Here is a 26,157-nt window from a genome sequence, read left to right as displayed (position 1 = left end):
TCCCCAGAAGACTTGGTGGCAATGCTGCTTTGTGCCGAGGGCGATGGCCAAGTTGGGGATGACGTCACTGAGTCTGGGGCAGTTTCCTGCTCTCCTGACTGGAGCCCCCTCCATGAGACTGTCTGTGTAGCCCCCACAGTAACCTCACAGCACCGTGAATGGCCAACAGCTTTCCCACAGGCTAAGTGGCTCCCCGTCTGTAAAGAACATGCAGTGCTTTTGAAGGGAAGGGCAGACCCTACCCTGAGAACTTGACACCACTTGAAGGCAGGCAGCAAACTGTGTGAGACTGGCGTTGGCAGGCAGCACACGCACGTCTTGTTCAGTGTCTGCTTGTAACCCCTCGGCCATGGGGGTGACGGCTCTCTGAGGAAATGGCCAGGCATACAAATTAGTGCCTTTGAGACTGCGTTAAAATGATCATTTGCCACAGCACAATCACATCATAAAAACAGCGAAAGCTTGCAAAGCCGTTTTGTATTCTTTGCTTTTTATTCTGCATGCCGTGAGTTGGGGCTATTCAGCAGTTAAATTTCCACCGAAGCGACAGGGGAGGCTGCGCCGTTAACGTCTTTTAGAGGGCACCTGTAACACGCCTCCTTTTCTCCTTTGCGCACAGTGTTAAATCTCACCCTGATCGACCTGCCGGGAATCACGAAGGTGCCCGTGGGAGACCAGCCAGCAGACATCGAGCATCAGATCAGAGAAATGATCATGCAGTTCATCACGCGGGAGAACTGTCTGGTTCTGGCTGTCACGCCGGCCAACACGGACCTGGCCAACTCGGACGCACTGAAGCTGGCCAAAGAGGTCGACCCGCAAGGTCAGTGTGCGGCCCTGAAGGCGGAAGGAGCTAGTGGATGGTATCAGGAGCTTGGCTGTCTTCCAAAGTGACACCAGTTCTCATACCTTGAATTCCTCATTAGTTAAATCTGCCATCATTAATATTGTGAGGGCTTTTGGATTTAAGGTGCTGAAAGAAAAATGAGGGAATAAAGTCTGAACCTATGCAAAAAATTGTAAGATTAACTGAGATCTAAGAAAACAGGCATATCTAATCTTCATGAAATACTTATTTTAAAAAGGCAGTAAAATAAATTTCGGGTACAGAATTCAGACAGTCTCCATAGTTATTATGAGAGTTATGTGAACATACTCCCAATAAAAAATCTGGTTTTTATTTCTTTACAACAAGAAGTTCTCTTAACGCATGGAAGATATTTAGCTTAACAGGGATTTATCTGTTTATTGGCATTTTAGAGTCCAGAAAAGTCCCTTATTTATGCTGATGATCTGTTTTTTAAACATTTCTTTCTCTGAGCTGAGTAATGGTTCATCTCCAGAGATTCGAGTCAGGGTCTTTGTATGTGTCTCTGTCCAGTCCTCACGGACGTGCGGACACTCGGGGGTGGGCCTGGTCGGCGTGGACAGGCACGGCCTCTGATTCTAGGAATTCTTCTCTTTTAATCACCAGTTGTCCCCATTTTCTGTGTTTTCCGTATCTGGAATTCTTACCATTCGTGCATCAGAGCTCCGGGATTAATCCTCATTTTTGGGGCGGCAGGGTTTCCTCCTCTGTTCTACCGTCTGCGGGGCTCACACAGCTTGACCCTGCGCTCCTCTAACGGACTTTTCGTGTCTGATGTAGTGTCCTAACTTCCAGCAGCGTCCCCTATTTTGTGAGTGCTCTTTTTGTTTTTTTCAGTACTTTCAGCTCTTGGTTTCTTGGGTAATGTCCTCCCGAAAGATTTGAGTGAGAGCCTTCCGAGGTGTCCTTCTGTAACCCACAGCGGCTCTGCATCCCTTTTCTCTGGTCGGCGGTTTCGGTCATTGTGTTTGGTCCCAGAGACCTTGGTGGAATGATTAGTGCTCTTTCGCTGCACATTCGGAGTAAGAGCAGAGCACGGACAAGCGGAGGGGCGCCCTGTGTGGGCCTGAGTGGGATTCGCTGATGATTTGGCAGGGTGATTGGCTCGCTGCTGGATTCCCCTGCGATTGTGGGGGGATGGGAATCCGGAAAGTTCCGACACCACAAATTTCACTGGTCTTGCCGGGATTCAGCCAGTTTTGTTCAATAAACAACCTTTGAGTTTGTCGTCAGCCTTGGGTTGATTTCCAGAGTTCTGAAAAAGTTCACTTTGACGACTTTTGCCTGTGTTCTTACTGCTTTTCTGGAGAAATGGCCTTTGTTAGAGGCTCTGGTTCTGCCATTTTATCATGCCTCATTCTGGTCTCGTGCAGCTTTAATCATCAGGAAGTTTTCATTCGGAAGACGTTCGAATTGGGGTCACGAGGGATCTCTGGTCATGACGTCGGCTGCACTGTTGGCCTTCGCAGTTAATTTGGTGGCTGTGCCAGGGGCCCGTTCTCTGCACTTGACGTCTGTCTCCCCTGAAGTTTTGTCCTTGCTGAGCGAGAATGACCTATTTAGATAAGAGAGGACCATTTTTTATTCTGGGTACCTGAATTATAATCTGATCCACCAAGGTACATAATTACATAGTCTTCTGAGAGGTGGCCTATTTTAGGCAGCAGCTCCTTTGTGCTGAGTGAAGGCCATTTTCACCTTTGGGTGTATTTAAATATATGCTTGGGGAGGAAGTTCATGTTGATAAGTTAGTATTAAATTGTTTGCATAATGATATTCAAAAGGAGAGCTTTTAAAAATGAATATTTTAGAAGATACGTACGTTATTATTCGAAAAGGACTGATTTGGAAGAGTCCGTGTTTATATTGTCAGGTGAGCACTCCTTCACGATTTCCTAAAGGCGCTCAGCAACAGTGATCTTCACCTGGCTTCATGCGATCGCACTTTTCATATCAGTTGTTAATATGGCCACGGCACTCCGACTGACTTAAAGACCATTGGAGCTGCTTGTTCACCTACCTGACAGATAGTTAACGAGCAGGCACAGCGTGGCAGCCCCGTTCTGGGGGGAATGAATGAAAGCCGTGCTGAACAAAACAAACGGTCGGCCCCCTGGAGCTCATATTCGAATGAGGGGACCAGACAGATGACAGGTAAGTGATGATGGTGAGGTCAGGTTTGTACAACGTCAGGTGGAGACAGAACATCCCACCAGGGCGAAGGGAGAGCGAGTGGGAGGGGATGCTACTGTGGACCGTGCTCTGTGAGCGCAGCATGCAAGCAGGGAACTGCGCAATGGGGGGCCCTGTCAGTTTTGGAGGTGGAGCCTGCCAGGCCAAGGGAGCAGCAGGCACAAGGGACCAGGTGTGGACCTGGCCTGACAGGTTCGGGGACAGCAGGGAGGCCACTGAGGATGGAGCTCAGTGAGAGGGAGGGGGCGCGGGTTCTGCTGTCAGAGGGGTTGGCCGGCCCCAGATGCTGTGGGCTTTTCTAGGCCGTGACAAAGAGTGCATTTCATTCAAAGTGTCGTGAGAAACTACCAGACGGCTTTGAGCGTAGAGAGAGAAGATCCGATGTGTGTTTTCGTAGGGCAGTCTGCCTGCTGTGAGAAGGGACCAAAAGGGGGGCCTGTGTAGAAATGGGCAGAGCCGTCAGGTGTGCCTGCGAACAGGTCCAGGTGGGGACATCGATGGGACCTGGAGTAAGAGAGCAGTGGGCCGGGGGGGACGCGGTCAGGCCCAGATGCACTTTGAAAGTGGAGCCCGCGGGTGCCGGTGGTTGGCTGCAGGTAACAGCAAGAAGTGAGCGGTGTCTCAGAGTTTTGGTGGGAGGAACTGGTTAAATGGTAACGTTACTTACTGCGATTAGGCATGTTAGGTGAAGAAAATGTCTGGGGAGTAACAAAGAGTCTTATTTTGGAAATGTAAAATTTGAAGTGTTTATTAGTAGTGATGTTAGAGAGGGCGTTCGAGGGAGAGTTTCAAGCTGGAGTGGTGAGTCTGGGAGCTGTCAGTCTGGAGGTGGAGAGTGATTGAAGGGTGTCTCCCAGAAAGCTGTGTCTAAGGCCTGTCCCCGTGCTCCCCTGCCCCCCGGCCCCACTGCCACACCTGTGAACCTGTTCTTATTTGGAGACAGGGCCTTTGCAGATGGAAGTAAGAATCTTGAAGTGGGATCACCCTGGACTTAGGGAGGATCTTAGAATCCCAAGGCCTGTCTTTGTTAGAGGAAAGAGACAGGGAGCGATGCCTAGGCAGGGCCGTGGGAAATGCGGTGGAAATCAGAGCGCAGCTGCCACCACCCAGGAAGTAGGCAGGAGCCCCTGGAAGGTGGAAGAGGCCGGGAAGGACCCTGCTCCAGGGGCTTTGGAGGGAGCGGTGGGCCCTGTGGACACCCGCACCTCAGACTTCCGCCTCCAGCTCGGCGAGACAGAGAGTTCCTGCTGCCATCAGTTTGTGGTGATGGGTGGGGAACTAATTCAGATAGTGTCTGATTCCCGAGTTGACATCATGGGGGAGACCCATGCAGACAGAGAAGACAAGGAGGCCCGAGGAGATAGCCGTGGTGAAGGGAGGGGAAAGAAAAGCAGGGGAGACTGAGGGGGTGTAGAGAGCCACATGGTCATCCAGAGACCAGGAGAAGAGGGTCTCAAGAAGGACATAGTGATAGGCCATGTCCACTGCTGCAGAGAGATCCAGGAGGGGGACTGGGAAGGTCAAGGCTGCGTCTACTACCTCTCAGACACTGTGAGGCAGCCCAGTGACACAGTGAGAACTGGAACCCAGGGCTGGTAACTGGGACGGCGAGATTTCTCTTCCACTGTCCTGAAGCGGTACATCCGGCCTCGTGGCAGAAAAGGCAGGGTGGCCGCAGTTGTCTTTCCGGTTTGGTGGTCTTCCCAGTCCCCAAAGGCTGTGTTCACCTTCACACTTCAAGTTCTCCTCCGTGAGGAGCTGGGGTGGGGCTGGGAAGCAGCGTCCATGCAGGGACTTGCGCTCTTAGCCCGTGGATCCTTTCCGCTGCTTGCTGAAATACTCGGCAGTAAGCAGAAGCAAAGCAACCTTGAACTTGGTCTAAGTCATCGCTGTCTCTGGTCTCTGTATCTGGACCAGACTCTTTTGTTCTCATCTAATGAGATGAGGGTAGAGAACGTTCCCTTGGGCTTGGCACATGGAAGTCACAGTGACCAGGATAAGAAGGGTCACTTCATACGTGACCTCTCTTCAGAGGAGGTTCTGAAGAGACTTGGACGTGAGCAAGTGGAACAGAATATAGACCGAGACTCTTCCGAGTTTCACTGTCGAGACAAACAGGAGAACGGGACACTGAGTCGTATGAGGTCAAGGGAATGTTTTTGAAAGCTGGGAGATACACGATGGCACATTTGTGTGTGGATGAATGACCCGAGGGAGAGAGAAACTGGGTGATGAAGGACCGAGATGGGGTAAATGCAGGAGAAGCAGGACTCAGGCTGGGTAAATACAGGAGACGAACGCTTGGCTAAGGGGCGGGGGCTATAACTCGGGGCACTGGCGGGGGTCGCTCGCCCACACAGGAGAGGGCCGGCTTGCTTCCGCCCTTTGACAGCAGGGAAAGCAGAGGTCTTGGGTGCTGCCGAGGTGGGTCGGTTAGACCGACTGCTGGGGAGGTCGCTCTGATCGCACTGAGTGCATTTATGATGGTGTAACGTCGCCTCTGCTGGTCTAATGGCCACAGTATGAAGACCCCGGTTTCCGCAGCCCTCGGACGCAGCGAGGAGGGACGCTGACATCGTGTGTTTATAGATCCTGCCCCACCTTAGCGGGGCCGGTCATCACGGAAGGGCCCTCACGATATCGGTGCAGGCGGCATGGTCAGTCCCCACGGCGGTGCCGGCTCATTTACCTGGGCACAAGTCCAGGACCTGCGGAGACTCTGCCTGTGCCTTTCACCCCCCTGCGGGGCTGCATCTCAGCGTTACCCTCTGCTCGTCCTCTGCAGGCGGGGCTGCTCAGAGGCCTCACCAGGGAGGCCCCTGTGCCTGGAAATTCTTTTCACGGCGATTTCTCTCACAGAAAACGAACTGCATTCCTAAACCTAGCATGACCAGAGGTCTTGGAGTTTGGAAAACCTCTCCAGGAGGAGAATTCGACCTCTGGCTGGGAGTGGGGCACAGCTGTCTCTGGAGGCGAAACTGCCCCGAAGCTGGAGGCAGACTTTGTTTGTCGTAGGGAGGTGTGTGCAGCCTGCCTCCTCCAGCTCTCGGCCTACAGGCGTCCCTCTCGATCTGGAAAACGTTCAAGTCCACGGGTGATGGAAACTGATACCCACTGACCTTTGGCAGCACTTAGCAGCTGTCTGTGTTCCTGTCTGGTCTTGGAGGTGCTGGAGGGGCCGTGGAGCTGAACGAAGCTTCCAGCAGCAGGCGTGCCGTGGGCACTCAGCATGCAACAAGTATGTTCACAAAACGCAAACAGAAGAGCGCTCTGGAGACATCTTGTCCGTCCCCCAGGCAGAGTCCGTCTGGGCAGTGATTTTCCTTCTTAGTTGGATTCCCAGCCCACCTGGAAACGCTTAGCTTAAATATTTGACCAGATTAAAAAAATGAATAGACGTTAAATAATTGCCCATGAGCCCCAATCTGACCTGATATTAATTGAATAGATTAATATGTATAAAGATACCTTATGCTTTAAGCAGAAATGATTGGATGTGCAGTTCACAGACGCCATGTTTTGACTTCTTCAGGGAAATACCTATGAGCTTATTTCTGACACAAATGAGACTCATAGAATCAATTAGATTTTTCTTTAAGGAGAAAAGGCTAAGCACAGGGGTGACAACCAAAAGGCTTGTGGTCTTTGAAAAATGTCATTTTATATCAGTTCTGTTCGATCAGTCGTTGTTTTAACTTGAGCGTCGATGATGTACCCGGCTTGAACCGGGAAACACGTGTCTGCTCTGAAGAAGGCAGGGGCCACGGAAACACAGGGTCCCTGCAGTCCTGCGTGATCAGGAGCAGATGAAGGGAACAGATGGTCATCCTATAATATCTGGGAGTTTCAGGTGCACGTTTCAAATCAGGCTGCTGTTTTGTGTTGTGTGTACTTGAATTTTAAGAGTTTGGTGCACACACAGTTCAAGTGGGTGTGTTCAATCTTAGGTTAGAAATCAGCCCACCTGCACAGTGATGCATCTCTAAGTTGATAAAGAGCCTGGCCCCAGAGTAGAGGGAAGTTTCCATTCAAGCTTTCACAGTGTATGTTGAATCGTAGGCTTACATCTAAAATTGTATCAGGATTTATGTACGCCATAAAAAGTACTTTGAACCTCGGAATTGGATACATGACTACAGAAGATATTCCTCTTACAGGCTTAAACAAACGGGCTTTTTCAGTTTGCTAAGACAGTAGCTCTTTAAAAGTTCTCATCATAAGAAAAGCTTTTTAATGAAAGTATATACTCTCTCATGGGCAATGTTTTAAAATTTTTAATTAATTTATTTTTAGAGACAGAGGAAGGGAAGGAAAAACAGAGAGAGAGAGAGAAATGCCAATGTGTGTGTGCCCCCCTCGGAGGACCTGGCCTGCAACCCAGGCACGTGCCCTGACTGGGAACCAAACCGGCGACTCTGGCTCACAGGCCCGTGCTCAGTCACTGAGGCACACCAGCCAGGGCGCTCTCATGTGCTATTTTTATTGGGAAGGATAAAGCGACCTGGACAGTGAACTTAACTATTAAAAAGAAGAGAGAGAGAATAGGTCACGGATAGGAATAGATAGATACAGGGTCCCGGCACAAATAATGCCCCTATTTATTACCTAAGAATCTTTTATTATGAAATCATGAGCATGTAATTCTGTAACAGAACGATATCACACTCAAGCACACCATGTGACATTTTAATTGTAGGCACCACTGCACTCGGACCAGCCGCCACGTGACATTTTCGATGGCATGTTCAAACCACTGTCCATCTCTTACAAGACATTCACGTACCGTACCAGCCACACTCAGTGATGTTACTTCTGCCGGACCCTGTGTATTTGAATTCTTTTTAAAAAACAGGAATGAAAAAGAGAAGTGTGAAGGCACTCTGCCAGAAGGGAACGTGCTATAAAAATGGAACTTGTTTTTGTCACCAAGATTTTATCAGCGCGAAAGGACTTTCCGGACGTGGATTGCTAAAACTGACATGTTCCTTCCTTTCACCACCAGGGGTCACTGTAAAGACGTTGCTTGAACACACGTCTAAAATTTCCCTCAGTGGCTCTTTGTGGAGTTTCAATTGTGGAAATTCGAAAGTGCAAAAGGAATTCAGTTTATGAGAAAGTCTAAAAAATGTGTAAGAAAGCAACAAAACATAACATCTCCCATAATTTATTTGCAACTTGGAGATGTGAATCTCTTCTCAGGAATTCTCATATGGTGTTTAATTAAAAAGACTTTAGTATTACAGGACAGTTGTGTTTTCACGTCCTCTGGTTTCCAAATTTGAAGACTTTTAAACACAACTAATAGTCACCGATACAATTAAATCTCACTCCTGAATTCTGATGTGACCCTGAGCTTCTAACATCACCGCTGGCATAGTAGTAGCTCTTTTAAAAGTTGCCGTAGAAACATATTCTACAAGCCATCCCCAGAATAGCTGCCCAAACCAGGTCTATGAAGTTATTCTGTGGGCAGTTTATGTATATAAAATGTGACCATTAAAAACAAAACAAAAAAACCCCACTCTTCTAAATTTCTGACTGTCTTTTTCCCTAGCCGACTCCAGGATCCCTCCCTCCATCTCCGTCCCTCTGTCCTTCCCTTCCTCCCTCCTTCCTCCTTCCCTCTCTCCCCTCAACCTCCATCTCTCTCTTCTCTTCCTTCCTTCCCTTTTTCCTCTCTTTATTGTTTCTCTCCAATATTTCTGGAGTAGAAGGAAAACCGTCTCTTCCACTGAGACAAGAATGAAATAAGAAAGCACATGCAGATAGTGGTTAATTTGGAGATATCTGGAGAGGCATTTGAAGAATTTATTGCCTGTTGACGTAGATTTTCTAAGTTGGAAGCAAGGCTGTAGGCTGAGAAAAGACTGGGAGTGGAGGGCGGGAAGGAGGGCAGGAGAGACGGGTTGTGTAAGACGTTCGAGGAGAAAGGTGTCCGCACAGCTGCTGTGGGGAAGGGAGGAGGAGAAGGTGGGCGATGCGGAAGGGCTCCGCGGGGCCGAAGCACCTGGGCCCCAGGCTTCCCTCGGCAGCTCGGGGTCCGGGCAGGCCCGCGTTTGGATTCCTCTGGAGTCAGAATTTTGCTGGATCCGTTGGATGGAAGACAAAGTGGGCAGAAGCGTCGAGGATATTGGAAAAATAAGTATTGGAAAGATGGACTGAAATCCTTGGAGGAAGGGAAGAAAGTGAAGCCAGACAGGAACTGTAAGTTTGGGGGGCACCAAGAGATGGTTCAGGGATGGGGTTCTGGATGAGAGTGAAGAATAGTGATGCGTTATTCGTAGCAGGCGAGCAGAGGAATGGCGAGAAGAGCAGTTTGCGGTCAGAGAGTAGAGTGTTGCAGTTTGTGATTTACAGCTGGAACAGGCCCAGGTTACACATGTCCGGAATGTGGTCACGGGAGGACATTGCTGAAATGACATGCAGGTAGAAGTCACTGAGTAGGGGAGGTCAGGAGACGAAACACATCAAGAGAACTGGATACATCGTCTCCACCTGCACTGAAGCCGCTCAGACAACCGTGGGACAAGGGGAGTGAGCAATAAGTGGGGTAGTCCTGAAACGTGTGTGTGTGTGTGTGTGTGTGTGTGTGTGTGTGTGTGTGTCAGAGTGGGTGTCTGGGCACTTCCTAGGTGACAGCAGCAAGGAGGAGCAGGGGTTTGGAGCAGCACTGAGCAGTAAGAAAACTTCATGGGTGTCCACTCTCTCTCCCTCCAGCCCCGAGCTCTATGGAGCCTGGATAATGTGTAGTGTCCCCACGGAAGGGCAGGAGGGAGGAGACAGCTGTGGTTCGGACCGGAGCTGAGTGTGTTGGGGCAACTTGGTGACAATAGCGATGCTTCCAGGTGGCACAGGGAGAGGACTGCTGGGACAGTGGCGAGGGGAGGCAGTGGGCAGCCAGCAGGAGCGAAGGACAAGCTGTTCTGCTAGAATAACCATGAAACATTTTACAGAAACTTCGCCTTAATAGGAAACTACATTAATGTAAGCGTAGGACGTAAAACTCTGCTTTGGGACGGTGCAGCCTGGAGTTGAATAAAGCACGAAGTCTGGCACCGAACCGCCTGGGTTTGAATCCTGGTTCCACCACGTACCAGCCTGGGATCTCAGGCAACCAACGGATCTTTCTGTGCCTCAGTGTCCGCATCTGTAACGTGGGCTGATTATAAGCCCCTCCTCAAAGGGCTGTTACGAAATAAATGAGTTAGCATCTGCAAAGCACTTAGAAAGTGCCTGGCAGTTTAAAAGCATTACGTAAAATTCATTTGTCTCATCGGTTAAAAAGCGGTTTTGTGGCTGTTGAGTTTCAGGCACTCCAAGTTATTTTTTTCCTGCAGACATGTCTGTTATAAAAGACTTTCAAAACCCGTGGTGTGAGTAGTTTCAGGAAGCATAGAGCTGTTAAACTCAATCCTCACCCCGCAGAGTTCTCCCTTGCTTTCCGCTTCCTTCCTGCCTGGCTTTTCCCGGGGTGGCCAACCTTATCCCCTGTCCCTGGCTCCTGCACCTTCGTGGTGTCATCTTTACAGGCCACCCTGACGTGCAGAGGCAGAGCCACCCTTTCAGAAAGCAGTTGTAGTTCCCATGTGTGCGTGCATGCATATGTGTGTGTGTGTAAGCCACAGTTTCTTGTATTGGTGCCCGTAGTGGCCTATATAATGCAAATCACACTCTCTGCTTAGTAGGTGCCAGCAGAGCTGGTGGATTTAACGGAAACATTTGCCGTAGGAGAGATTCCTGTTCCGAAGAGGACGGATGGCCAGAGGAGCTTGGGTTGGGGTTGGGAGGGAAGGGTGACATTCACAGAGAGTGATCTGCTGTCACTGACCATCCCACGGAACCCAGCTGGACCTCGGGGGGGTGTCCTTGCTGCAGTGTGCAGAGGCCTCGGGTGGTGGGCAGCGCCGGAACGTTTTGCGGTCAGCAGCAGTCACCTCTTAGTTACCGTCTGCAGTCAGAACTCTCGCGTGAGGACGGTAAGAGCAGGTGCTCCGTGGCAGCCCCGGGGAGGGAGTTTCTCAATGAAACGCTGCGTGTGCTTCCAGGGAGGGTCTCCCTTGTCCACTGTTCGTGGTTCCCCGAAGGCTTCTCCTTCTGGTCCTTTCTTCCTTGTCCATTATCCTCTGGGACGCATCTGAGATGGTTGGGGGTCTATGCACCCTGTTCTCTACCTGTAAAAACTTGGGGCCATAAAGGTTGTTTTAATATGCAAAATATCAAAACCTTTTTCAGGTCTGGCTCTTTGTGGTTTGTTTTGAGAATACAGTTTCTTTAAAAAAAAATGCCTCAGCAAACTTAACTGCTTGTTTCTAGTTAATTCTATGTACAAATAATTGTACCCAAAGCTTTTTCCTAGACATTGGTCTTAAATCTGTTTTATTTCTTTGTTTGCTTGCCACCAATGCCCTTCTCCTACGCTCTTCTCCCCCTTTCAGCTCATGGTGGTTACTAACTCCAGGTGCCCTGAGACAGTAACGCGGGTAGGGAGGGAGTTGTGCATTATAGACGTGAAGTGTGGTGAGTTTGACGCGTACCCATGCAGCTACCACCACAACCAAGATAGAACAATTCCAGCACCCTCGAGGTATCCTCTGCTCAGTCAGCTCCTCCCAGCCCCCACGCCCGGCTCCGGGACCCCCGATCTACTTCCTCTCACCACGTGTTAGATTTGTCTTCTCATCTGCAGCGGAATCGTACCGTAAGCACTCCCAGTGCCTGGCTCCTTTTGCTCAGCGCGCGGTTTTGGAGAACCCGTGCTTTTGCATTTTCAGAAGTCCATTCTTTTAAAGTGGTGTTTCCTTGTGATGGCCACATTCTGTCGGTCCGTTCACTCGTTGATGAAACTCTAGGCTTTTTCCCCCCCAATTTTGGGCGTTCACAAAGAAAGCTGTCGTGCATACCTATGTACAGGTTTTCTTTGCTCACGTGTTTGCATTTCTTTTGGGAAGATACCTAAAAGTGGAACTGCTGGGTGAGTGCGTGTTTCATGTGTTTAAGGAACCACTGTGCTCGTCTCCCAAGTGGCTGCACAATTTTTATTCCCCGCAGCGAGACAGGAGTGGTTCCGTCGCCACACACTCACCACTGCACTTTAACTGCAGCCACTGCGGTCCCTGTGCGTTGGTCTGCCTTTCCCTGACGCTCAGCAGCCTTCCACGCCCTTCTGTGCGAGTCGTGAATTTGCTTTTGTAGAGCGTCTGTGCAAACCTTTGCCTATTTAAGTCGTTTGTTTTCTTAGAATTTAGTTATGAGGTTTGAAAAAATGTACAGTCTGATACAAACCGTTCACCATGTCATAGAAATATTTTCTCTTGGTCCACAGTTTACTTTTTAAATATTCTTTTACCATGTCTTTTAAAGAATGCGCTTTATTTTGATATGTGCCATTTATTGATGTTTAAAATACACACCTTCTCCATCCGAAGACATCTTTGCCAATCCAGGTTTGCAAGGATCTTCGTCCTAAGTTTTCTTCTAGAAGTTTTGTAGCTTTAGTTTTCAATTCAGGTCTGTAATTCTTGTCGGGGCATGCGCGATGGGAAGTAGGAGAGGGTCAGAGTTCGTTGTTTTCCACGTGGATGATGTACAACTGTCTCTGCGCCATTAATTGTGCACAGGTGCCCTCTCTCCACTGACAAACCAGCTGTGTGTGTGTGACCTCTCATTCCTGGCTCTCTACTGTTCATTGATCTGAATGGCTATCCCTGTACCAACACCACACGATTGCAGCTTAATTATTGTAGCTCTCTCGTAAGCCTTGAAATCAGACAGGGCAAGGTATTTTTCTTCATTTTGGGTGGGGGGTGGTTTATAGGAGTACCTTGTCTTTTCATTTGAAAAAAATTTTAAAGATTTTATTTATTTATCTTTAGAGGGAAAGGGAAGGAGAGAGGGAGAGAAACGTCAATGCGTGGTTGCCTCTCGTGTGCCCCCTACTGGGAACTGGCCTGCAACCCAGGCATGTGCCCTGACTGGGAATTGAACCGCAGTTGTTTAGTTCACAGGCCCACACTCAATCCACTGAGCTATACCAGGCAGGGCTCCATTTGAAATATTTAATGAGCTTGTCAGTTTCAACAAAAACTTCCTGGGATTTTGTTTGGAATGACATTCAATCAATATAACTGATGCTGTGCAATATAACGTACTAGCCATTAGCCGCATGTGGCCATGAACATTGCAGTTAATTAAAATGAAACAGAGTAAAATAATGGGCCCCTCAGCCCCATCTCGTCCCCAGGGTCAGTGACCACATGCGGCTGGTGGCTGCGCTGTTGGAGAGCTCACACTCGGAGGACTGTGTTTGTGGTTGCGGTGCGCCCTGCTGAACAGCTAGCGCGGCCGTGGACCAGCGTGGAGAGAACTGGCTCGGCCGTGCGGACGGCCCCTGTCCAAGGACTTGATGTTTCCTCTCCCTGAGTGAGGTCTCTTCCGCAGGGGGTTATGGTTTCCAGCATAGGTTTTGCATATATCGTATCAAGCTGATCCTCCTGTATTTCATGGTTTGAGATGCTGTTGTAAACAGTAGTTAACAATTTTTTGTTTTCCAATTTTTCGCTGCCAGTGTATAGATGTGTACGGTTTATTTTGGCTTTTTGACCTTGTATGCTGTGATGTCAGTCCCTATATTAGTCCCGGCAGCCTTTGGTGGATTCCTTACAATATGCCTCATGCACAGTCTTGCTGCCTGTGAATAAAGACAGTTTTACTCTTTACAGGTGCATGTGTTTCAATTATTCTTTGTTTCACTGACTAGGAGCTCCAGTATAATGCTGAGTCAGAGAAGACAGGTAGACAATTTTATTGACCTTTTCAAGAATTGACATTCGGTTTAATTGGTTATATATAATGTTTATCAGCATTTTATTTCATCTATTTCTGCTCTTATCTTTACTGTTTCCTTACTGCTACTTGGTTTGGATTTAACTTGCTATTCTGTCCCTAACTGCCTAAGATCAAAGCTTAAGATAGTTGGTTTAAAAACTTTTTTATTTGGTACTAGTGATATATGAAAGCTTTTACTCATTAAATATATTTTAAATTTTCCCTGCGACTTCCTTTTTGACTTCTGGTACTTTAGAGATACATTGTTAATTTTCTAATATCTTGGCATTTTCTGAATGCTATTAATACCTAAAGAGGAATGGCTTTATTCCTTTCCGTTGAGATCTGTCTGTCGGGACCACCGTGGCCCATTTCGGTGGATGGCTGGTCTGTGTTTGGGGAGAGTGCGCAGCCCACTGCGGCTGCGTGGCGTGTTCGGTTGCTGCTCTTTAGAGCAGGTTTGCTGATAGTGTTGTGCAAGTCTCCTATGTCTCTCGACTTTTCTATTTACTTGTTCTTTCAGTCACCAACTGTATTTATTTGTGGATTTGTCCATTTCTCCCTTCAGTTCTTTCAGCTTTCTCTTAAGTACTTTGAAGATTTGTACGTTGCTTACCCCTTTAAGATTATTCTTTGTAAATCGAACCCTTTATCTTTATACACATCTCTCTCTCTTTATCCCTAGTAATATTTCTTGCTCTAAAATCTATTACATTTGCTGTTAAAATAGCCACACTGACTTCATTTTCATTAGTATTTCCATTGTATATCTTTTCCAGACTCGTACTTTAAATCTCCATATTTCCTTATGTTTAAAGTGTATTTCTTGTGGTTGAGCACATAATTTCATTTTGCTTTTTTACTCAAACTTCACTTTCTGCCTTTTAATTGTGGCGCTGAGACCACTTATATTCAATGTAATTATCATTATGGTTGGAGTTAAGTCTGTCCTCTTGCTGTTTGTCTTTTACTTATGTTATAAACTGTTCCACATATAAACAGACACCCTCTCCGTGTGCTTTGAACACCCCGAACGTATGGTCATTATTTTTGGTCCAAGAAGTCATTCATCTTTTAAATACTGAAAAGGAGAGAGAGCCACCCTCCGGTTACCCACATAGGCACCACGTTCAGAGGTTTTCGTGTCTTTGTGTAGATCTGAGTTTCCGTCTGGTATTGTTTTCCTTCAGCTGGAAGGACCCCCTCTGACCACTGACCTCTGACCACTGACCCCCTCTGACCTCTGTCCACTGGTCGTAGACATCTTCTGACAGGACATCCTCTGACCTTCTGTTCGTCTGAAAAGGCATCATTTTGCCTTTATTTCTGAAAGATGTTTCCTTCACTGGCACAGAGTTTTAGGTGACAGTTCTTTTTCCTCCTGCACGTTAAGGATGTCTCCCTTTAACGGTTTCTGATGAGGAGTGCACGGTTATTCTGATCTTCGTATGTCTCGCTTTTGTTCCCTCCTCCGCGTGTCGGCCCTTCTTTCATCTCCGATATTCAGAAATTAACTGCGGTGTCCCTGGCTGTGGTTTTCTTCGGTGGCTGCTGTTCTTTGAGTTCTTGGATCGGTGCGTGTATAGCAACTGTGTTTTTCAACTGTCATTCTTTCCTTTACTCATTATCTTCACCTTTTCTTTACAGTCTAAACATTCTATGTGTATTTATCATAGCTATTTTAATGTCCTCTGTGAATTCCATTGTGTCTGCGTGAGATTCTATCGACTGATCTGTTTGCCTGAGGATGGCCACCTTCTCCTTCTTCTCTGTGTATCTAGTAATTTTTGTTTGAATGCTGGATATTTTGAATTTGATTTTGTTGAGTGTCAAGTGTTACTGTATTTTTTAAAAAAATGTCTTGGGCTTTGCCCCAGCAAGGAGTTAGAGTACTTGCAGGTCAGTTCGATTTCCTGGAGCTCATCTCTAGGTTTCTGAAAGGGTGGGTCTGCCGTCACCTTGACCCTCCTGGTACCTGTAAGGCAGCAGTGTTTCCCCTCTGTGGCTGGTGGGCACCTCACTGATTCCCGGCCCTGGGTGAGCTCTAGGAACCGTTTGGTGGAGAGCTGCCAGGAAGTTCCTTTTTCCAGGTCGTGTGGACTTGGACCTTAGGCACGCATGCATTCAGTGACTCCAGGGGGCTCCCCTGTGCATTTCTAGACCTCTCCCTGTCCCTAGCCCCCTTTGTCTAGGACAGCATCAATTTCAGCCACCTTGGCGTTCTTGAAGTTCAAGCTGTGTCTCCAACTCAGCAGGACTGCTGGGATCTTCCTGGGTTTTCCCTTCTTGCCCTATATTCCACGGTTGCCTCCAAATAGCAATTGGGTGATCGAATGGCTTACTTTGCTTCTCTTCTCTCAGGTGTCATAGTCCTGTCTAACCTGCTATCTCATGTCCAAAAACAATGATCTGTTGTATCAGTCGTCTAGTAGTTTATAGCGGAGAGGTCTGTCTGAACTCTGTTATTCATTCACAGCCAGCCACAGAAAACACTGAGCTCCTTTGCTCAACTGAAAATTCTTAGTGGGCCTTCGTGGCTTAGAGACTAGATGTCTAGATTCTCTCTAATCCTTTGTATTTCTGCCTGCAGAATGATAAATTTCTGGTGTGAACTTATCTTTTCTAAATACCTTTCTCTAAGTAGCAAGGAACTATCGAGACAAATTAATATTCTGGCGGTTTCCAATGGCTTTTACTTTCCTCAGGTACTTAGTTTGCCTTACGAGTTATCAGATTAAGCAGGTTTACAAAATATACAGCTGCTGCGTAGTATGAGTCTTCACCTTTCCACCCTGCAGCCCTTGTTCCCTTGTGGCCTAACCCGGCTCAGCCAGGCTTTCATTACAGAAGCCCCCTTCTTCAAAGTGCCACCGTTTGTACTAACGTACAGTAATAACGGCACATGTGATGGTGTGAACGGTAGGTAGGCCATCCTGGGTGGATGCGCGGTGCGCTGTGGTGTCTCTTCTCTCTGACATCATTCGAATACCTAGGTACTTCGTTTGTCACCCTTGTGGACATAGGGACCTGTCACGGTTAGATCCGGTAGGTGGAAGGTCAGGGAGCAGGCAGGAGCACGGGTGGGAAGTGACACAGACCAAGCCCAGCAGTGCACATGTCGCTTCTGCTGTCACCCCACTGGCTGCAGCTCAGCCACAGCAAGATTGCAGGTGGGACTCTTACTCCAGCGGAAGGGAGGTCCGGAACTGTCGCTAAGCTGTGCACCAAGGAAGAAGAGGAGAATGGACTCGGGTGGACACAAAGCAGAGAGATTTAAGTCGACATGGGCTGTTTTTATGCCTTACTCTCTTTTGAAGTATAAATTTTCATTGAAAGACCCACTCCGTGTCTAAATTTTATCATCTTTGAAGTATCATCTTCTCCTTTCTTTCACTTATCTTTTTTTTTACCCTTCTTCCCTTCTCCCTTCCACAAATATTAAATCTTTCAAGCATTTTGCTAGACTTGGGGCATATATTGATGAGTGATTTAGAGTCTCCATTACCATAGCAATGGTAATTTTTATGTTTTTCAACTTCTTAATATTTCACCTAGAATCACATGGAATAACATTACCTGATGACTTTGACAGTGAAAACCATGCTGCTCAGAATTGATGGAACAAGGAAATAATGTTCATGGAAAACTTATAGGAAAAAAAAACCCCATGAAACTATTCTCATTCATCTCTGATTGCTTGCAGAAATAAAATATTCCATAATCTTTGCCAAACAGAAAGCACAACATTTCCTTCAGCAACTCTCCCCCCCAAATCCCACCAAAACCCCACACACACAAAAAAATGCACTAACAGCAGGACATCTGATTTCCTACGTCTGGTTTTAATTTTGCTGTATACATATTTACACTAACTCTTCACTGATTTTTTTTCTTCCTGTCTGTTGTTGTGTGGTAGGATACACAGTGTTCCAGAGAACTTTTCTGGAAACTGGTGATGTGGCTACTTCCTGGCTTGGGTCCATCCCGTTTCTTACTCGGTTGAAACAGCGCACCACTTATGGTTGAGTCGCGTCCATAAAGGGGAGAGACAAGTGTTCTTCAAGGGAAGTGACAGTGCCGACAACAGACGCCGGTCCCGTGGTGGGGTGCTGTCATTTGTCTGTCCTGAAATTTGCATTTCTGTTTTTGTCCAAACCTAAGAAAAGTAAATAGGCTCATTACTTCGTTCATTATTCATTGAATAAATAAACACTTATTGGTCTCCCGCTCTGTGGGGCCTCTGTATGAATTGCTCAGACTGTGCAGATTAGGCACAGTTTTGATTCTTGAAGAGGTCATGGCTTTTGGGGGGAGACAGACAAATAAGCAGACCCCTAGTGTGCTGGGGGGACTCTCACTGTCACATACACGGGTTACTTGGATGGCACAGAGGTAGGACCTCACATTTACTAGGGACGGGACCCCAAGGCCCTGGAATTTATTTGTGAAAAGTTGTGTATTTATTCTTAGATGTTTAAATTTCACTCACCTTCCAAGCTCTTTCCATTTGATGCAATACATCTATCGAGACATTTTTTCCCGCAGCTCAGAACAGTTTTTGAACTCGTTGATTGTGATGCCTTTTAGTGCTTCTATCATTTTTTGTTTCATCTCTTCCACATCAGCAAAATGTTTTCCTTTCAGGATTTTAAAAAAAATTTAGGGACACACACAAAAAGAGTTTCTTGGGTGAGATTGGGTGAATAGGAAGGGTAGGGCACAGGAGTCATGCCGTTTTTGGTCAAAACCTGCTGAACACTTAGCAGGGTGTGGGCAGGTGTGCGCATAAATCACCCATCAGGAAATGGGTAAACACATTGAAAGAGTTTTCAAAAAACACTCACTGAAGCCGAACACAGCCTCTCACAACAACACCTGCTGGCCAACTGATACAGATGGATTCCTAGAACTCACCTAGCAGGGGGTGGTGGCAGGAGGGGCCCACCCTCCAGAAGACAATTCTGGGGTTTTGGGGGGTCCCTCCTTGTACACTTGACCGAGCCTGACTAAGGACCCGCAGGAGAGGCCGGAGCGGTACTTTGGAGGATGGGAGGAGTTGACCAAGGAAAGAAGAGAAGGCGAGGCTACTTGGAGGCGAGGGAGTAGCATTTTGAGGTGAAGAGATGACAGTGCAGGGTCACACGGAGAACACAGCTCACTGTGTGTCACTGGAGCCTAGGACTGGGGCAGAGTGAGAGAAGGGGTGAGAGGCAAAGCCGGGGCGGTGACGACTTTCATTTATTGAGTGTTTTTTACATATCGAGTACTTTACATGTGTTGGTATTTGATTGTCTTCAATGAATGGACTTCAGTTTCTAGAGCAATTTTAGGTTCACAGGAAACAAGAGTGGAGAGCACTGAGAGTTCCTACACACGTCCTGTCCCCACCCGCGTGCAGCCTTCCCAACTGTCCCCACCCCCCAGCGGATGGGGCATTTGTCACAGTTGGTGGACAGACATTGACACATCACCATCACCCAGCACCTGTGGTTTACACTGAGACTCACTCTTGGTGTACGTTTGACGGGTTGGGGCAAAAGTTGAATCAATGACTCACAGCCACCACTGGAGCATCGGACAGAGCAGCTTCCCTGCCTGAACATCCTCCGTGCCCTGCTTTGCCTGCCTCTGCTCACCCCTGGCAGCCACCCATCCTTTTCTCGCCTCTGGAGTTCTGCCTTTGCCAAGGGTCATGCGTTCGGAGTCCTGCAGAGTCTTTTCCGAGGGCTCCCTTCCCTCGGTAGTAGGCAGTTAAGGTCCTTCCACATCTCCGCACGGCTTGGTGGCTCATTTCTTTCCAGCCTTGACTGACAGTCCACTGCCTGTGTGCGCCAGTCCATTACCCACTCACCCACTGACAGACACCCGGGTTGCCTCCAGGTTCTGGAAACTGTAGGTAAAGCTGCCATGAACACCTGTGTCCAAGTTTTTGCGTGGGTATGTTTGCAGCTTCTTCAGGTAAATACTGAAGAGGCATCCACGGGATTGCAGGGTAGGAGGATGGTTAGTTCTGTAAGGAACCGCCCACTCCCTTCCACAGTGGCTGCACCTCCTTGCCCTCCCACCAGCAGCGACCGAGATCTCCTGCTGTTCCACGCCCTCGCCAGCACTCGGTGTTGTGATGTTTGGGATTTGGGCGGCTCCAGCAGGTGTGTAGTAACATCCCCCTGTTGTTCAACTCGCTTTTCCCCGATGACGTGTGATCTGGAGCAACTTTTCCTGCACACACTTGCTGTCCGTCTTCTTTGGAGAGGCATTTGTTCAGGTCTTTCTCCCATTTTTAAAAATCGGGTTGTTTGTCTTTTCCCCCTGCCAGAAGCAGGAGGGGTTTTTCTCAGAGAATCACTGTGAGATCCTGGTCGAGCTCTTGGACCTGAAAGCAGGGTCCCCACTGTGCCTGAGTCCTCCCTGTGGCTGGGTCCCTCCCTACTGAACCTCCGGCAGTTCACCGAGTCCAGGTTTTCCGACCCGGATGCTGGTTCCCTCACTTTCCTGCTTCTGGATGGTGAATGTCTGTGTACATCTGTCTGCCTCTCCAGATTTGGGGGGCAATGCCTTGTGACCCCACTTCTCTGATGAGTACTAAGAAGGGTGCTGATTTTCTGGTGTGTTCTGCTTCTTATTTGTTAGAAGACAGTGGCAACTTCCGGGCTCTGTGCACGCTGGACCGGAAAACCGAAGTGCTGTTACTTAACTTTAAAAGATAGGTCTGTTGTTTTTCTCATTTCAGCGATGAGTTAGAGTGAACATACAGCTTAGCCTTCAAACAGGAAGCCCTTTGGAGTTAAATGGGATGCTATTACTCCTTCTTCCAGGCAGGGAATGTAAACTGATGTACGGTTACCCTGGGGACGTGGTTGCACCTGGAGAGGAAGCAGGTGTCTTGGAGCTAATAGGAGGCCCAGGTGGACTGGACCCGAAACAGTTCGGTCCCTGGGTCTGTGCCCTTGGCCTCCGGGCCACAGAGGACTGTGATTTTGGACGTGCCTGGGTGGCTTTCCAGGGTCTCCATCCCGTGTCCTCGGCTCTCGTCCCTGGGGCTCTTCCTTCCCGAAGAGAAATATAACTGAAACAATATCACACATTATTTATTAGCTCTATATTCTTTATATTTTTCTTTCAGTTGGAGGGCAAGAATTTTATTAAATTCCTCTTTTGTTTACTTATTACTTTACATAACCCTTTCTAAACTGAATGTGGAAGTTGTTCTCCATCCCAGAATTCTGCATTCCAAAGAGATGTCTAGTGAAAGTTTTACTTCTATAGATAAACAGGCCCAGATGATGTGAGGAACTTGCCAAATAACGCAGCTAATCTAGCTGAAGAATTGCAAGGCAGAGAAATACAGCGATTAAAAGTGGGATTGGGTTGCTTGGATTTCACGCTCCGCAGGCTGGGAGCCTTCACAGGGCCCACGCTCCCTCCAGGTCTCACTTGCCTGCTCGTGTGGTGGAGGAAAGAACGGTACCCGCCCAGAGAGTCTCGGCCGGTCCCAGAGGAGGAGGTGCAGGCTCAGGGCTCGATAATTGGTCTCGACTGATTTATTTTCACTGAGACTTCAGATTTCCAGTGCAGTGCTCGTAAAACATGCTGCCTTTGAAACCCTTCTGGCCGTGGCTCTGAGATCTGCCAGGGTAGGCCCGGAGTCTGGGAGCCAGACTCTGCTGGTTATTTTAAGGGGCCTATTTGTGTAACTAAACGTGAAAAAGACGAGGTTCTCCTTTGCCACCGCTGGCGCCCCACGAGGCCTGGCCTCCTCTGTCTTCTTCCCCGTAAGGGAGCAGTGACGAAAGTGCTATTAAAATTCAACTCTCATTTTATTAATGTCATAAATGTACATAGCTTTAGAAAATTAGTCCCTTCCCCATTCCTCCCAACTCTGGAGTACTTATTTTCACAGGCTACCACTTTTAGCCCTGTTAGCTTTTCTTGTATTTGCTTCTGTATTTTTAAAAAATATTTTATTTATTTACTTGTTTTAGAGAGAGGGGTAGGGAGGCAGAAAGAGAGGGAGAGAAACATCCACGTGCGAGAGGTATGTGGATCTGCTGTTTCTCTTGCCCCGTATTATCAGGTGACCGGAAGGTCTGCGTGGCTGTCTTCCAGGGACTGAATGATAAGCTTCTCAGCAGGAAGATTCCTTGGGCTGCTGTATGTTTTTCTCTTGGAATATGGTTCCTTTCCCCCAGACCACTGTCCCAGACTCTTGCTTGGGGGTTACAGTCAGCCAGCCAGCTCTAGCTTGATGTCAGATAGGGGACCGGCCTGGGGAAGAGGGTCCTGCCATTCAGTGTGTAGAATTTTACTGAATCCCCCTCCTTTAATATCTGACCCCCCACCCCCAACCTGGGCCCGGTGCCACAAGGTCTGAGTTTTCTCTGGTTTGGACTCTCCTGAGAGCACACCTGTGTGCACCTGCCGGGATGGCGCAGGGCAGCTCCTCGCCGGCTCCTCCCCTGCGTGGAAATCAGCTCTTCCACCCCACGCTCCCATTTCAGCCCCACTGCCACCCCTACCGTCCTCAGGGCTGTTGGTCCTCAGGTCTTGACCCTCCCAAGATGCTCTGACATAAGTTACGTGGGCTCTGTCGGCTTTCTCGGATGAAGCTGTCCTCTTTCTTCGGTCTGCCGTTTTGCCAGGTTTCCAGTTTCATATTTTTTCTGAAGTTCTCCTTCATGTTCTTAGACCTTCTTGGGTTAAGCCTTTTTTTTTTTTAAATTTTTAAGTCTTTTTACTGTGAATAGCAGCATGGACTCTCAGCCTACCTCCTGTAAGACTGGGGAAGGTTATTTAATCTCTCTGTGCCTTAGTTTCCTCCTCTTTGAAAATAGTAGTGGGACTACTTTTAGCACTGATCAAAGATGTGTAAAGCATTTAAAACCACAGCTGGCTTAATAAATGTTAGACATTATTATTTAGAATAGTTGCACCTGCTTGTGTTCAGTTAACCGTGTTTAGTTGGAAGTCCAAAGAAATGCACTTTTAACAATGTGAATCAGTAGGTAAGTACTGATGGAAATAAGGAACAAGTGTCTGATATGACACATAAAATGTCTAGGTTCACACACTATTTTATTACTGAAGGGAACCTGCAGACTGACCCCTTATTTTACAGATGAGGAAACTCTTCTTTTCTTTTCTTTTAATATTTCCTTTTCTTCCCTTCTTTCCTTCCTTCCTTCCTTCTAGAGAGAGGGGAAGAGAGGGAGAAAGAGAGGGAGAGAAACATCGATGTGTGGTTGTCTCTCACGTGACCCACACTGGGGACCTGGCCCACAACCCGGGCATGTGTCCTGACTGGGAATTGAACCAGTGGCCCTTTGGTTCACAGCCTGGGTTCAATCCACTGAGCCACACTAGCCGGGGCCAGTCTTGGTTTCATTAAGTCATGTTTCCCTTCCGCAGGAGCAGGACATGCTGCGAGACTTGCACAATTTCTGGTCATAGTGCCATCTCACACCCAACCTCCTTCTTTTTATTTTCTGATCTCCGGGCTCAGACCCGGATCAATACTAAGCCTTGGTTCATAACACACTTGCATTACTGGTCCAGGTGTAGCCATTTGTTTATGTTTTTAAATAATGTAATACAGAAAAAATGTAAGCATCCTGTTGTATGCAGGAGCTGGAAAGAGAATTTAAATGTGTATGCGTGTTCCAAAAATAAACTCACGAATTGAAAAGTATTTTTGGTGAGACAGGTGTTTACATTTTTCCCTTTGAATAAAAAGTTACCTGATGGATGGGTGGTTTTCCAACTCTCTGCCTCATCCCATTGAAATTCCCCAGGTTGGGGTAGCAGTGGATTACAAAACAGAGTAAGACCGAGAGGAACAGGAAAAGGACCAGACATATGAGTGCTTTGTATTGAGCACTGAGACATGTCTCCACAGTTTGCACACCTTCTGCACATTGCGTGACGCTGGCTTTGTTGGTGCTGCAGGTCTAAGAACCATTGGAGTCATCACCAAACTGGATCTCATGGATGAAGGGACGGACGCCAGGGACGTCCTGGAGAACAGGCTGCTGCCTCTGCGCAGGGGTAACGTACCGTGTCCGCCGCAGGGCTTCCTTTGCTGATGGGCAGACGCGTAGCCCGCAGACCTGGGGGAGGCTTGTTTGCAATGTCACTGCAGGTGTGAGGAATGGGGCTAGGATGAGTTATGCTTTTTATGGAATGGTGATGTTCCCAATGATGTATCAAAAATGGTCCAAGGGGAAACTGTGCCTTAACAGGAGTAAGCAAACTGGAAAAGGAAGGGGTTTGAAGGAAGACTATAAATATTCATAGACGAAATAAACATATACTGACCTCTTCTAAGTCTGACTTACGTGCCCACTATACAACAGAACGGCAAAGAAACATACTCTGTTAAAACACACAGAGCTTTATCGGCAAAAGGCATTATTATGTCAGTGCTAAAAAACCATCATTAACCAAATCAGCCAGCCTTTGTTCTGTCCTGAGTGAGTTTTGTGAAGGGACCCATTCCTCAGGCCTTAAAAAGAATCTTGCCTCTTATTCAGACTCTTTGAGAGCCTTGAGATCGCCCCCAAATAAGCAGCAAAGCGTGCCCCAACACCACAGGTGCGTGTTCTGTTTCAGGCTACGTGGGCGTGGTGAACAGAAGCCAGAAGGACATCGATGGGAAGAAGGACATCAAGTCCGCCATGCTGGCGGAGAGGAAGTTCTTTCTCTCGCACCCGGCTTACAGGCACCTTGCCGACCGGATGGGGACCCCACACCTGCAGAAGGTCCTCAACCAGGTAAAAATGCCCTTCCAAGCAGCAGGTGCTATTATGAAATGTGCAAGCGACTGCTGGAATTCATCTTTCTTATTTTTATATTTGTTGTTTTTCTAACGTAACTCACACAGCTGAAATTATAGGAATTTGAGAAAGGAATATGAATGATTAGATCCACATTGTTACAATTCTCTTGAATGGAATCTTCCACTTTAATATTATTGAAAGAACAGTGCTCAAAGCAGAGACATATTTATCTAGGAGCAGTGAACAGGGGTATACACTTTAATACCCATTTAAAAAAAAGATTTATTTTTAGAGAGAGAGGAAGGGAGGGAGAAAGAGAGGGAGAAAAGCATCAAAGCGTGGTTGCTGCTTATATGCCTGGTAGTGGGGACCTGGCCCACAACCCAGGCATGTGCCCTCACTGGGAATTGAACCACACAAGCCAGGGCTAATATACATTTTTATATGCAGCCTGTTGAAGGGATAAGCCAGTGACCCAGCACAATCAGACTGGGGCCTAGGGGCAGAGGCAAGAGGAAGCGCCTGCAGGGCTGTGGAGTGGAGATGCTGTTCATGGCCGAGGGGTAGCCCCAAGCTCCACCAGGGTGGTGAGCCCTGGCCCTGACAGTGTCAGGAAACTCCTGTGACTCCCACTTCCTTCATTTCCACCATGTTCTAACTTAAGCTTTCTTTCTACAAGGTAGGTGATCTGGTCATCAATCCATGCTAGCTAGGTACTCCTAGGCATCCTCAGTAGTAACATCAGCTGCTTTTTAACAGGGTAGACCAGATGGCCCAAGCCAGCCCCTGTAATTGAGGCACGTTGAGTCTCTCCTGGGACAGTGGAGAGAGTCGGAGCTGCACCTCACTCCCCGCCTCCGCCCCCAGTCTCAGCTGTGTGAATCATTTCTCGAGTTCCGAGTGATCAGGAAAACAGTGGGGGCCGAGTGTCGTCTCACAAGCTGATCCTCCATCTGTTGTATGGGTGTGTGATTTTGTCTTGTTTTATTTAGCAACTTACCAACCACATTCGGGACACCCTGCCGAACTTCAGGAACAAGCTGCAGGCCCAGCTGCTCTCCATAGAACACGAAGTTGAAGCCTTCAAGAACTTCAAGCCCGAGGACCCCACCAGGAAGACGAAAGCCCTGCTGCAGTGAGCCCCTCTCCCTCCTTGTGTTCTAGGCTTAACGAAGCTGGGAGTCAGCTTTGCGAGGCTTTGTATGTGTCAGTCAGTGAGCTTGCGTCTCTCTGTTTTCTTGCAGAATAATCGTTAGTCCCACGCTGCTGTTACACAAAGTTAACCAATTGCCTATCCCAGGCCTAGTTTCATTGTGTTTTTATAATTGGATTCAGTAAATGGCAAAACCAATATGATAACTCAGCAGGCTTTTTTTATCCTTAGAATTAGAAGTGGGCAGAGCGCCTGTTGGAAATGTCACAGCCTGTCTCATACAACTGCTCTGTTGGTGCCCCTTGTACTTACCTTTTTCTTTCACTCATTTCCTGTGACCCGGGGGG

At 47.8% G+C, this 26,157-nt stretch overlaps 1 protein-coding gene across 7 annotated transcripts in view; it reads left to right on the top strand.

Annotated features, from left to right (window-relative positions):
* Positions 1-26,157, top strand: part of DNM3 (dynamin 3) — a 374,683-nt gene that overhangs the window by 83,931 nt on the left and 264,595 nt on the right. For all 7 annotated transcript variants that reach the window (XM_053659308.1, XM_053659307.1, XM_053659304.1 and 4 more), the window contains exons 4-7: positions 620-823; positions 23,828-23,926; positions 24,491-24,651; positions 25,650-25,792. In XM_053659308.1, the coding sequence (XP_053515283.1) occupies positions 620-823; positions 23,828-23,926; positions 24,491-24,651; positions 25,650-25,792 (607 nt within the window). The remainder of the gene's footprint in view (positions 1-619; positions 824-23,827; positions 23,927-24,490; positions 24,652-25,649; positions 25,793-26,157) is intronic.

This window comes from Artibeus jamaicensis, unplaced genomic scaffold, assembly GCF_021234435.1.
Source record: "Artibeus jamaicensis isolate MK-2021 breed Jamaican fruit bat unplaced genomic scaffold, CSHL_Jam_final scaffold_625, whole genome shotgun sequence".
Lineage (NCBI taxonomy): Eukaryota > Metazoa > Chordata > Mammalia > Chiroptera > Phyllostomidae > Artibeus > Artibeus jamaicensis.
Note: the sequence above shows the minus strand (reverse complement) of the source record. Positions and strands in the feature narration are given on the sequence as shown.